Genomic DNA, 14,189 nt, shown 5'->3' with positions numbered 1-14,189 from the left:
CGTCCCGAGGACTCTCGAACTGAAGTACGATCTCCAACTTCCGCCGTATCCCGGAACTGACTGTGTGGTGGAGCTAAAAACCCAGAAACCGGAGGAAGAGAAAACAAACAACGCGGGGGAGTAATAATGACGTCATAAAACTCGGGGAGAGGTCATTGTGTATCATCCGGATATAAAAAAAATCAAAGTTTAACAGTGATTGCTGCTTCAAAGTAATAGTTCGCTTGAAGAGAAAATGTGCTAAATCGAATGCTCAAAATGGATTATTAAACGGAAAGATGAGTTTTAAAATAATCATTGCTGACAGCCGTATCTGTGTTAAATAGTGTGACGGCTGTAAGTGTAGGAGTTATGATTTACTTTTAGTGAAGTTTAAAGTGTTTGTTAAGTCTGCTTTTCTTGTATGTTAAACTCCTGCTCAATAGAAGATTATAAGCGTTACACAAAACGTTGCTCATATGTAACTTTCAAAGAGAACATTAATTTTAGTGGAAGTTATAATTATTCCACGTTCCACTGTTTTGTAGTGTTGTAGGTTACGCGAGTAAAGACGTGTAACTCCGTAATGATATTTTATCGTCAAAAGAAGTACAGAGTTATCTTTCTTTCAGTCAACACAAATGTGAACAGAGAATTCGGTATCTTGCTTATTTATGGAAATTAAATTATAGCCTCAATGTGATTTTATAATAAAAACGTTTATTCTTTATTATATTTTTAGAAATTAAATTGCTTTGGTTTTGTGTTCAAATTTAAGGTTTAATATAACACATCATTAGCAAATTATTATTAAAATGTATTTTACCAAATTTAAATGTTTTTCGTTACGCATATATTTGAACGGGTTAGTTTACAGCTGTTTAAGACATTAATGTATTTGATGTTTTTATTTGGTTTATAAATAAAGACAATCTATATACAAGTTCTTTTAAATTTATTGACGCGTGGGGTTTAAAAGTCGAGCATAATAATATTGATACAAGTGATGTAGTTTACAAAATCAACGTTCCTTAATTTTCTAAGACTACCCCCCCTTCCCCCCCCCCCCCCCCCAATAACGAATAGCTTATTTTTCTATTACATTTCATTAATAATTTTTTAATTGAATTGTAAGTAATTACTCAGAAAACATCCTTATTGAATAATAAAGTACGGGGTTGTGATAGTTTAGTCTTAATCGTAAGATTTTTAAAATTTGTGTAAAGATCCACAATCTAAATAAATTAGATCTTTGATCCGCTCCAGTCTAATCAAACTCAAATTGAAAGATCCACAGCTTATTGAGCTCTCACTTTATTGCCTACAATTTACATCGTTTGAATTAGGTGTATATTTACTTGAGTTCGAGGATAAATATATTTTCATGAAGACATTTTTATCATGAAGTATTCCGAGAACGACGCAGATTAATTATTATAAAACGAGAAATTTATGACTCATGAAAAATTCATAGCCATATTTAGAGACCATGAAAACGGTTAAATTTTGTGTACAAAAATAAAGCATATTTTATTTTAAAAAGTTCCTTGGATTTTTTTGTCATCCTTCTATAAAATCTCTTTTGATGTAAGCAGTTTAATTGTCTCCTTTTATTTCTACGACTGACAATCACTGCGCGTTATGACTGCAGCCGACAAAAGTCTGCAACTGACATTGAAATTAAAATTACCAGTTGGGTTTCTTAATTTATATATTAGCACAAGGTTAATGCTTTGTAAGAAATTTACCAAGAAATCCAAGATAATCGGAAATATTATCGGGGTTCTTTTTTTTCCGCTGTTTTGCTATTAATTATTTATTTAGTGTAAAAAAATTACTTAAGTAGATATTTTCTTATGAGAAGTTTCTTTGGTAGGTCATCTTGCAATAAAATTGAACATCCCACCCCAGTTAATAATTTGTCTTCTTTTTTTGTCAATGGGATAAGAGTACAATTTTTTTTTGATATTTTGACAATATATAATTCTTATGGTACATGTACCCATAAGCCTCACTTTGAACGACAATTGCATGCAATGCTAATTTTTTTTTTTACTTTTATTATTTCATTAAAGTATAATATATTCTCAATTTCATTTCTTAAAATATAACATAAACAAAATATTATTTTGCAATTTACCGATTTATGCACAGAATGAAATTTAAATTTCAAATATTAACTAATAGTTCTTTAGCATTGTGAAGTGGCTTGATGAATGCTGCCACTAATGAAGACATCCTGTTTGACATTCAGACTAATGGTCATATGTTTTACACACAGGTCTGTCTACGGGAGATTAATTATAGAGAATCTGGTCTCTTCTTTAACTGCCCCTTTAAAAAGAATCTCAATGGATATTTATGTAGAGGTGTTTTAATGGAGAAAAAAAACTGTCCTGTCAAATTGCTTGTTTCATGACACTACAATGTAAAGAGTTTCTTAAAATAAAAATGAATCGGAGCGTTAGTTGTTGTACCATAGATTGAAACTAGCCGTAAAATATCGCTCAATTATTTAAGAAAAATTCTATCTTGGTGAAAATGAATTTTTCTAAAAAGGTGAAAAAAAAGTTCGACAAAAAAAAAAAAAAAAAGAAAGAAAAATCAAAGAAAAAAGAACATGTTGACTTTATGCTAAAGTTCTCTTTTCAGAAAAAAAGCTTGAAAGAATTCTTATTGACCACAGAGCTATTATAAAGTATTTTTTGTTCTTTTGAGAAATGTGTAATTTACAATGAGGTTCACTCTGATTTTTAAGTTTCGGGGTCAGTTTATGCACAATAAATACAAAAGATCAAACTCAGTTCGTCGGTTTCATAGTCTTGGGGTTTATATTTTTTAATATAATTTTTATGAATTGCATTTTTAGGGAAGGGGATGTTTGATGAGGTTATTATCGTTGGTTGTTGGTTGTGGTGGTGCACTGGGGGGGGGGTGTCAGGGGGTATTCACAGGTATACAATAAATAGCTCTTACTATGCCTTACAGGTGTTGCCTTTGATGAAGACAGGAATTCGAGACGGCGTGCATAAAAAACGAATTTTTAATCAGTCACTGTCTTATTAAAAATCTCTTTAATTAGAAGAAGCAGATTCTCGCTGTTCAGTGGACGTTAATTAGTGTACTGCAGGAATCTGTCAAAGAGAGAAGGAAAAGAACAGGGCATTTACACGTGTTTATATAATATAAAACATGCATTATACATGAGTTAATTTTAGTAACAATTGGACAGCTGTATGAATACATTGTTTTTATTGACCTAACAACGCCCTAAGTCCGCGTGATTTATAAGTCCGTTAGAGACATTGTCTCTAAATTCAACAGCTTCAATTATTTTAAAGAAAAAAAATATTGCACTTTCCTTTTAACTCCATGCTTTATGACAAATATGTATTGCAGGAGGTGGATCCTGGACTTTAATACCGGTCTTTAAAATTTATTTGAAGGTTCGTTAAAATGATTCATTGTAATATGAACTGCGTAATTATCAAATATTCTTTCTAAAAAAATGTTTGGTGAATAAGATAGAAATAAAGGTCAATTAATATACAATTGCCTTTTAAGCTACAATGATGTACGTTTAATAGCAGATATATACAGTGGCAAAAGAAATGATTATAAGACAAATTAGATCATTATAAAGATAAAATTTCAATGGAATAAGTTCAATATAAATTTGAGTTTTATGTCTTGCAAAAAATGTGAGCTTGTGATTCAAGACATTGTTTATTCCCTTTCAGAAAACCCTCCACTCATATGAAAAAAAGGCCATCGCTTGTTTTAAGGTCTTACCCAAAGGACCTGTGCCCACGTGTATTACAAACAGGAACGAATAAATAGACTCCTTACTTGCTGTCAAGGTCATTGTATCGACGATTGAATTTGCGAATATTTCATCAGCCTTTTTTCAGTAACTTGACTCGTTCTGTGGAATTAGTGCATACGTAAAGCGTTCCATTGCATGTTGAAGTAATGTCTGACACAAACAAGGTTAACAAGCTAATGGTAACTTTTTTTTCATTTTGCAAATGTTCTCGAGAGTGACTGATAGTTTAATGTCAGCGTTTGTATGCCATCAAATTATTTTATTGAATCAGCCAAGTAGATACTGAATTCATAGACAAAATAAAGAAAAAAACTGCGCTGGTCTCGACGGTCACACTATATGTCAGTCATATCCTCATCCTCTTTTGTGGAAAATCAGAAAAGGAAGATTACAAAGGAAATATTCAAAATAAAAGATACTGACTCGTAAGTTTAATCTAAAAAAAGCTTCCACTCCACCTTGATAAATAAGTCTGATGAATGTTTTAATGTAAACAGAAAAACACAATATGAGACAGGGTGGCTATAATTGTACAAAATATCACAGAGGAATATTGCACTGTTCCCATAGCGACAAAAACAAACAAATGTCAGGAGCCAATCAAAATGTTGTTCTTTACAAGATTTAATTTTCTAGCTAAAACACACAGAGACAGAGAGAAGAAACCCACATTTCACTGAAGGTTCTAAGAGGATACTTGTATAAACGACCTTGACAGTCTTGTTTGCCTGAAAATTCCGTTGTATAATGAAACAAAGTGAAAATAGCAGTGCTAGTGCCTGGAAGCTAAATCAACTTCAAGTTAGAATAAATAAGTACATGAACCTTCTTTAAAAGGGATTTGTCAACAGTGTAGCATACACAGAGTGAAATACATACATCACACTCTTGTTTTCCAAGAAAGAACAAAAAAAATGTCCATACAACTCAGCCGAAACTCAGAAAATGCATTCTCGAAACATGTCTTGTTCAGTGTAAAAGACTTCCTTCACGGCACTTTGAACTCCAAAGTTAATGACGTCATAATGCCTTAGCCCTTCTTTTGGGATCTCGCGCTAAATACAGGCGTTCCTCTCAGGGACGGATTCCGAATTTCCTTCACGGGAACTCTGTACTGAGGCTTGTAGCCGGTGAACAGATTAAATCCCTCACGGTTCACTATCCTGCTGTCTATATCCGCTGATGGCGCTACAGGCGCGGATCCAATCAACGTTGAGCTGATTCCGAGTCTTGGCGCAGACGGAGAAGGTTTTGGATCGGAAACAGGAAGTGATTCATTAGCACCTCTGGCAAGAACCATTCCGGCTGGAATATATTTTTGCTGATTTTTGGGCTTTTTGCTCTTTGTTGGCTTTGGGTTTTTCAGGAGTGAGTTTGATATAACTTTATCTGTCGTGTTAGAGATAAGCGATTCCTTTACAGTGCTCTGTTCAGGAGGTGGCGTTGTTGTGGTTTCTATTTCCGGAATATGTCCCGGTACTCCTGAACTAAGCTTCATGGGATTATGGGGAGCTTTTAATGAATTGTCCGAGAATCCTGCGATGTCGATATACACCTGACCGAGGGAGTTCACGGGTGGACGATAAGTCGGGATCGGCCTTTCAGTGACTCTCAGTCTGAATTCCGAGCTGAATTCGTATGGTTTAGGCGGTTCCATGATAGCTCGGCTGTGACCTATGTCGTGATAGATCTTACTGATGCTCAGCATGGAATGACTCGAACTTTGACCCATTGGACTTTGACCTAATAAACTTTGACCTAACCATTGGCGTCTTATTGGCTGAGACTCAAAAGCACTTGCTTTTGGATGACCGTAATCACTAATACCTAGATTAGCTGCGTTGTATTGCAGTGGTTCAGATCCGGTGTACATGTTACTTCCGGGGTCTTTCCCGCCACCTGTGAGACTGAAGGAGCCTCCTGATTTTGGCATCGGGCGGATCATTCCTGCCTCAAACTGATTCGAGGGGTTTAATTCCTGAGGAGCAGACGGACCAACCATCGGATCATGAATATTCTTCCTATAGCCGTGTTTGTAATCGATGGAATTCACAGGATTCAGGTTCATGTTTGGTCCTTCTAGCGCGGCTTCCTTGACGGGATCTGTGTGACTTGGGTCTCTCTTTTTCGGACCTTGTAGATTAATCTCCCCTTTCTGGTTAACTCCAGGGTCCCTGACGGGGGCCTCTGTTGCTGTCAGTCGTAGGTTACCACTCCTGTTGATACTGGGTGTTAGTCCGGGACTTGGGCTCCTGTTTATACCTGGCGTATGACCTGTACTCGCGCTCCTGTATATACCTGGCGTATGACCTGTACTCGGGCTCTGGTTTATGTCTGGTGTGTGAGCAGGACTGGGTTGCTGAGGACCGGCATAGGTAGACTCTGGCCGGCCAGTGCTCTTTATCTCCCTTGTGGTCGTATATTTGACTTTTGGTCCCTCTTTTTTGACCTTCAATGGGGGAACACGTTGAAAATTTTGCATTTTAGATTTCTCAACTGTCTTCATATTAGAAGCTTGCAGTCTTTGTGATGCGAATTTTTTAGCTTCCAAGGGTGTTATTTTGAGAGCTCCATTATGATTATGACTTTCTCGGATTTTAAATGTGTTTGGATTCGTTTTTCTAACAACATTGCCGCCTCCAGCATTTGGTCCATCCACAGAAGGTCTAATCTGATTAACCCTTGGTATCACACCTGCTGTGGTTCTTTGCTGTTCGTTGTTCACTTCCGGTCCAAGGTGATTCGGCAGCGTTCTCTGGGGACGTTTAACTTCAGGATACTGTTTAATTTTTCTCTGAGGTTCGTTTTGCTCTCTTGTATTTTGTTGCTCAGTATTGTAATTTTCGTGTCTTTCCATTCTGGCATTTGGTGATTGCACATTAGTTCTTGATTGTTTAAATGTCCTTTGACCTCCTTGAACTTTTGGACCCATGTTCCAAGGTTCAGAACCGATGCGTCCTTGTCCTTTATTTACTGAGTTTACGTGAGATGTTCTCGGTTTGGTTTCCGGCTTCCTAACATCGAACGATCGAGACTTATGAACTTCCGGACCATAGTTTTGTATACCTCCGGATTGATTGCTTATTCCAGAATTTCGTCTTCTTATTTTCTCCATGTTAAACGGAATAATCTTGTAACTTCCGAAGACGCTTGGCTTCAACTTCACGGCGCTTCCCGGAAGGACGTTTGCTTTATCCGATTGAAGTCCATCCAGAGTATGGCCTCTGCCCAAACCCGATTTAATATATTGAGGTTCACTTGTATACGCTTCACTGTACTGAGGCGGCCCATTGACCAGCTCGTTATATATAGTATTCTCGTGACCTACATCGTAATGGCCGCCACTGTGATCGTACGGAAGAATCTGTACAGCGCTGTGTGACTCTCCAACGCTGTAGGGGCGGATTTCAATTAGATTTAATGAGTGGGGATCAATGCTATTTATAGCATTACCCTGAACTTGGTGTTCCTGTTTCAATGGTATTTGGATCGCTTCGGGGGCAGTACGAATTGGCTGTGATCTTACGAACACAGGCACCATACACATTCTCCCACATCCGTTAGAACAGCACTTCCTTCCGGTCGGGCACTCACTGTCTAAATAACAATCGTCTTGACAGACACCGCCTCCTCGGGGCTTGGGGCAAAAACCATCGCGAGCGTCGTATAAAGGAGTTGTCTGATACATAGGAACACTGTAAGATACTTGATTATTACTATTGGGTCCGACTCCTTGGTGGCTTTGAAGGTTTTGTCTACTGGGAGCATTATCATATCGGATATTAGATCCGCCAACCTGCTGTTGTTGATGTGGACTTTGAACTTTGTAGGTATTTTGTGACTGTGACGGGCTGTCATATGGAATTCCTGGTTGACTTCCGTAGTGGTTCATTCCAGCTATCTCAGGGTCATACTGATTGTTATGCTCAACACGCGGAGGTCCCTGTTGAAAATGAGATGCTCCGTTTTGGTTGGATCCGCTTGCTGGTTCGTAATTGGATGCGAGATTCTGTTGACTATTTTGAATAAATTCTGGAGCCTGATTATGCGGCTGATTATATGTAGCAGCATTAGATCCGCTCCTCGTGTCCCCTGGTTGATGATTTGATCCTACAACATGTGTATTAAAGCCGGGATAACCACTAGGAGAATCATGAGGCGCGTTGTATGATCCGCCCACAGGAAGAGAATGTTGGTTGTTGGAAGGATTTGATCCGCCGACAGCGCTAGAGGGCTGGTTATATTGAGGACCTGGTTGAGTATTGGATCCACCAACAGGACTAAAATAATGACTATTAGGGGGACCTGACTGGACATTTGATCCGCCTACATGGTGAGAATACTGATTATATGGAGGATTTGGCTGGAAATTTGTTTCTCCTAATTGGTTAACATGCTGGTTATTTTGAGGACCTTGTTGACTATTTGTTCCGCCAACAGGACTAGCGAACTCTTGATTTGATGGACCTGCCTGAACATTAGATCCGCCAAGAGGGTCGCTATACTGATTACCTGATTGAACAGAAGATGCACCAACAGGATAAGAATTAGAATACTGATTAGGTCCCCCAGGTCCTTGTGGTGGGTTATTGTAAGAGTCAAACTGAGGACTCGGTACGCCTTGTTGATTAATGTGTGTGTTTGCAGGGTCATATCCGCCCATTGGATTGTATCTTGGAGAGTTATTATGTTGATATCCTTGTTGAGCCTCATTTGGATTGTCGTATTGAGATTGTCCGGAATACATGTCCATATTATGATTTTGGCTTCCCATAACTCTAGGTGATACAGTGCTTGATCCATCCATTGGAACAAAGTTCTGGAATCCTTGTTGGTTGTGAAATCCGCCATTATAATTGCTATTGTATGGCATTCCATTAGAACCGGGTGGATAATTGTCAAAATTTCTTGCGGAATTTCCAAATTCAGGAGACGGTTGATTTCTAGGTCCGCCTCTGAAATTGTTATGCAGAATTTCCCTGTTCATGGGATTTGGAGGTAGATTGTGTGACGCAGGGTATTGATTCTGATTGTTTGAATTAGATCCACCCGTCGATACTTGGCGGAAGCTAAATGGAATGGGTCCATTCCTAGAGTCTGCTCTGTTGTGATTATTAAAACTAGGTTCCCCAACCGGATTAATATTTTGATGTCCATTAGTCGATTGATTCTGTTGATTATTGGGTCCACTGTTAGGTGGCGCTTCAGTACTTTGAGGATTATTGGAGTAAACATGTGAACTGTTCATTAGAGACGAGGCGACTACAGGAGCTATTTCAGATTTATTTGAGATTTGCTCAGTTGGCGCCGAGCTCACAGGATTGATTGCTGGGATTTCCGGCTCTGTGCATTTTTTACCGCAACCATTACGGCAACATTTAGTCATTCCTGCGCAGTCATTATCATCGCCACAAGCATCCGGGCATTTCTTTGACGTCATCAAAACAACAGATGGACAAAGACCCGGTTTTGCTGCGTTTCTTTTTGCCGAGTACTTTACACTGTTTTGTTCCGGAAAAGCTGAATTCGGAATAATTTGGCCGGAAGGCGCGGAAGGATTTACGGCGCCGTACCTCGAGGGAGACACGTGCATGTGTGACTGCGTTCCGGCTCCATGGAAACCCTGGCTGTAAACCGGAAGTACGAACCAGGAAGCCACTAAAACAAGAGAAAAGTGTGATATAGGCTTTTGTTTGTGTGGTTATTTTTAAATTTGCACACATGATACAAAACATGCAAAGCTATATGACATGGCTTTTATAAGAGTAAGCTGTAAATTCCCAGATCTTAATGCCATAATTTCTGTAGGTATAGTCAACAAAGAATATCAGGATAATATTTTGTTATATTACTTTCGTGATGTGTATTTATGAAATATGTAAAGGCAAGATTACCGCAAAAATTGTCTTATAACCGAAAAATTATAACCGAAAATTAAGGACATTTAAAAATCTTAGATTTCACTCTCTTTCGCGTCCTTTAATGTTGCTTTTTTTTAATGAAAGAAAAATAATATTTAGAAAAATAATGTATAAAACTGTCTTTAAACCTGTATAAATGTTTCAGCTTGAGAAATAAATTTTATATATCGCAATGTTTTAATTATGTAAATTTTGAGTTAAGTGATGGGGCTGTCACAGATTCCCTCTTACGGAATAACCGTACAGCCATTACAGTAAGCGTTCCTTAATGAACAAATTCTAATTCCGTGGTTTTATTCTCCCTTGTAACTTACTGGTTATGTTGTATATTTCTAAATCCGACACTATATAAATTCCATGTAAAAAAAATTTGACACATTCTTTGTTGTAAAGATAATTATGTTTTTTTTGTTTCGTTTTTGTTTATTTATTTGTTTGTTTTTCTTTTTATTCTCTTTGACATAACCTTAATTTTTAACATTTAGATATTTGATGAAGAAAGCTATCATTTATAGACAATACAGAAGTTCATTAAATAGTACATTTTCACCTGTTTTTGTTATGTTAGCCAGCTGTTATTGCCGACTTATGAATATTTATGTTTAAAATTTTCAAACTGCAAGATATGGAGTCTTTATCTAATTGCAATATACATCTCATTTGTTTTTCAAATAAACTTATTTATGCTGCTTAAATGCATATAAAATCTGCAAGGATCCGAAAGTGTTCTATATTTTTTTTCATTATTTAAGAAGGTCAAGCCTAGTGACATAGATTTAAATATAACAAAGTACTGGAAAAAAATCTTTTTGTGATTTTGTAACAATGATTTTAGAGGTCAATCAATATAAGGAACTTTTATTTTTTTTATCCTGAGTGAAAATATTTAAATCCAAACATTCGTCTTATTCATTGAATCCCTATACAGAAGATGGTACAAGTCTCTGATTCCAGTCCTCAGTCACAATATATGCCAAGCCACGCTGTAAAATCTGTCATAGATGGATATATTTCCGAGTTTTAATGGCTTAACAACTTGTAGCAACGTGCTTTTACTAATTGGATTTTAATTTTTGAAACGAAAACTTAATGTTACATCTACTGGGTTCCTTAATGTCCTGACACGACCCAACCTACGTCATCATAAATATCAGCTAAGTACGTGAGTCTTAAGTATAGGGGCATCAGCTTAATTAGTTGTTTTTGCAAACTTTTTACTTCGATTCTGAATAATAGACTCATTGAATGGTCTAAGACTAATGATATTATTACTGATGCTCAATTCGGATTTCAACCAAGGGTGGGTACAGCAGAAGCAATTTTTAGTTTGTCGACAATTATTAGTACATCTCTACGTAAGAAAAAAAGATTATATTGCTGCTTTATAGATTTTAAAAAAGCATTCGACACTGTAGAACGTTTTAAGCTTTGGAAAAAACTTAGTATGTACGGAATTAAAGGGAAATTACTAAATATTATACGTGCTATGTATGAGAATATAAAATCCTGTGTCAAATCAACAAGGATGATTTCAGAGGTCTTTGAAAATTCCCTAGGGTTGTTACAAGGAGAAGTTTTGTCACCTATCATTTTTTCATTGTATGTAAATGATTTTGAAATTGAGTTCATAAAAAACGGTAATGTTCCCCTTGAATTACAAGAATTGAATCTTTTTACCTTGATGTATGCAGATGACATGGTTTGTTTTGCTGAATATGTACAAGAACTACAACAAATGTTGAATACTTTGTATGATTATGCTTCAAAATGGGACCTGACCATTAATGTTGATAAAACTAAAATTGTTGTTTTTAGAAATAGGGGGAAAGTGCATGATAATGAGAAGTGGCATATACATAATGAACAAATAGAAGTTGTAGACAAATTTATGTACCTTGGTGTTTTATTAAACTACAATGGAAATTTTAATGTTACTCAAAAACAATTGGCTTGTCAAGGTAGAAAAGCAATGTTCTGTCTAAAATCTAAGGTTAGTCAATTGAGTTTAGATACTGAAACTATGTTCTCACTTTTTGATACGTATGTTAGTAGCATACTGAACTATGGCTGTGAAGTTTGGGGAAGCCATAATGCATGTGATATTGAGAAGATACATTTAGAATTTATTAAGAGTGTTTTATATGTTAGAAAAAATACAAATACTTCTATGATATATTTTGAAACAGGTAGACTGCCTATGAAGATTATACGACTTTTCCGAATTTTAAAATTTTGGTTCAAAATATTACAAAGTAAGAACTGTATTTTGAGATCATGCTATGAGAAATTGTTAGAGGAAATTGAACAACCAAAGAACAAGATTAAAAATTGGGCTTCTAATATTAAAGATAAATTATTCGAAATTGGTATAGGATATATGTGGACTGACCAAGAAAGAATTAGTTATAACAGCCATTTCTCAATTATAAAGCAAAGAATTATTGACAACTATGTACAAAATCTCCTTGCTGATATCAATAGTTCATCTAGATGTATGTTATTTAGATACATTATTGATCACTTCACACTGCAATATTATTTGTTGAAACCTATTCCATCCATTTATAAAAAGCAAATTAGTAAGATAAGACTGTCATCACATAATTTAGCTATTGAAAGTGGGCGCCATAGAAATATCTTGCGCGAAAATCGAATATGTGAAGTTTGTAGTTCTGAAATTGAAGATGAATTCCATTTTGTTTTAAAGTGTCCACGATACAAGGGTTTACGAGTAAAATATATTAAAAAATACTACTGGGAAAAACCATCTATGTTTAAATTCATACAGTTGTTATCTGCACATAATGTTAAGGACCTTTGTAATTTGGGAAAATTTTTGTACCATGCCTTTACTATAGTAACTTACGTGATGAATGTCATATTGCCTTATAAACAAATTAAAAATGGTTTGTACATTCTCCATCAAGATATTGATTGTATAATAACTATGTTGACTGTTAAAAAAAATACCCTCGCTATGCTTTACTGTTTACATGGTATAAATTTATATTGTATACAATAAGATGTATGTCTTACGTAATAAAGTGAATTGAATTGTAAGTAGCAAAGGGAAACAAACAACTTAGATTTCAAATTAATGTATCCAAAAATTTCAAAATGACGCTTTAATTCAGAATAAGCGAGAAAAAATTGCTTATTACTTTACTGTAATCATTAAAATATTTTTTTTTCAGAAATAAAGGAAGAAATTGAAATCATAGTTTGATTTGCTAATTTGTCAAGACATTTTGATTTATGAGAGTTTTGATCACATGGAATACTTAAAGCGTTGATATTATTAAAATATATGATGTTTGTTTTACATTCCATGCATTGTACTTATTTTAAAATACATCATTTGAGGTTGAAATCAATTTAATTTTTTATTTGCTACAATGCATGATTTATAAATACATTTTAAGAAACAAGACCATGAGAATTAGTTCATAAGTGATGGAAAAATAGGAGAAGATAAATGTAAGTAATTAAGTGTTAAAGAATGGAGAATAAAAGTTCATTTCTTTAAAAAAGTAAGAAAGATTGATAAAAAAAATTAAAAGCATCATATGTCAAAGCGTTATCGAAAGACTGAGTAAAAAATGTAAAAGCAACAACAAAGCTTAATAGATTAGATATCAGCAAAGTATTATGAAATGTTTATGATTGAGGAAAATGTCTCTGTAACATTCCTAGTATTGAAAGTTAAATAGCATTTGAGAGAGAGAGAGAGAGAGAGAGAGAGAGAGAGAGAGAGAGAAGACTCACCAGTTAGGACACAAAATCTCCAAAATATATTCTGATTGTCTGATACATCCATCTTTCTATGAAGGAAAAAAAAAATAAAGTTCTTAAAATAATATATGCTTTTTATTTATTATTGCACTCATATATTTAAGTTAAAACATGAAGCACTCTAGAAAAAATTAATAAAAATAATCTTTGAAGCCTTTAAGCAAGCAAACAGACAAGTTTAATTTATTTTAGCACAGATTAAGTTATTTGATTTAAATACAAACAGAGACTATGAATTATGAGCTAGATATATTGGTAGATATATGAATTTATTTACCTTCACTCCGGCCCGGTGAGAGGTGAATGCATAATCCTCTCTGACAGGGAGTTTTCTATTTATATATTTTTCACGCTTCGTTGCCTTTTAATATTTTCTTTCTTTTTTTCCGTACTCTAACTAGCACAGGTAAAGTCTAGAGCAAAAATAATCCACACAGTGTATTTTTTATTTATTTATCTATTACCATTATTTTTAAATTAATTTGATTTATATAATGATAACGAAAACAGTAATCGGATTTCTTTAGAATGCAACATGTTTACAACATGTACCTTAATCAAACGGCTAAAGTGATCTATTTTGATCTCAACTTATCAAATATCGATCGTTGTAAACTTCAAATTTTCAACTTTTTTTCCAGAACCAACTTCAACAGGTGAAGAACATTAAA

General features: G+C 35.2%; 1 protein-coding gene across 2 annotated transcripts; it reads right to left on the bottom strand.

Annotated features, from left to right (window-relative positions):
- Window positions 1-4,312: 4,312 nt before the first annotated feature.
- Window positions 4,313-13,839, bottom strand: LOC134254336 (uncharacterized). 2 transcript variants are annotated; one of them, XM_062736859.1, is made up of 4 exons: window positions 13,796-13,839; window positions 13,492-13,547; window positions 6,116-9,463; window positions 4,313-6,079 (listed from the first exon to the last, which is right to left on the bottom strand). In XM_062736859.1, the coding sequence occupies exons 2-4, from the start codon at window positions 13,541-13,543 to the stop codon at window positions 4,836-4,838; spliced, it is 4,644 nt and encodes a 1,547-aa protein (XP_062592843.1). In that variant the 5' UTR covers window positions 13,544-13,547; window positions 13,796-13,839; the 3' UTR covers window positions 4,313-4,835. The 2 variants fall into 2 exon arrangements, with proteins under 2 accessions (XP_062592843.1, XP_062592842.1); XM_062736858.1 differs by having other exon boundaries at window positions 4,313-9,463.
- Between the last annotated feature and the right edge of the window lie 350 nt (window positions 13,840-14,189).

The sequence above is a fragment of the Saccostrea cucullata genome, unplaced genomic scaffold (assembly GCF_032062105.1).
Source record: "Saccostrea cucullata isolate Sc308-1 unplaced genomic scaffold, CSIRO_AGI_Scuc_v1 ctg4193, whole genome shotgun sequence".
In the NCBI taxonomy this organism is placed as follows: domain Eukaryota; kingdom Metazoa; phylum Mollusca; class Bivalvia; order Ostreida; family Ostreidae; genus Saccostrea; species Saccostrea cuccullata.
The sequence above is the reverse complement of the archived record's forward strand: the minus strand, read 5'-3'. Positions and strand labels throughout refer to the sequence as shown.

Excerpts from the sequence above, each read along its gene's own strand:
- LOC134254336 (XM_062736858.1), bottom strand. The coding sequence starts at position 13,543 with ATGGATGTATCAGACAATCAGAATATATTTTGGAGATTTTGTGTCCTA. Across the intron at positions 9,464-13,491 it reads GAGATTTTGTGTCCTAACTG|TGGCTTCCTGGTTCGTACTT; the intron begins GTGAGTCTTCTC and ends CTCTTGTTTTAG.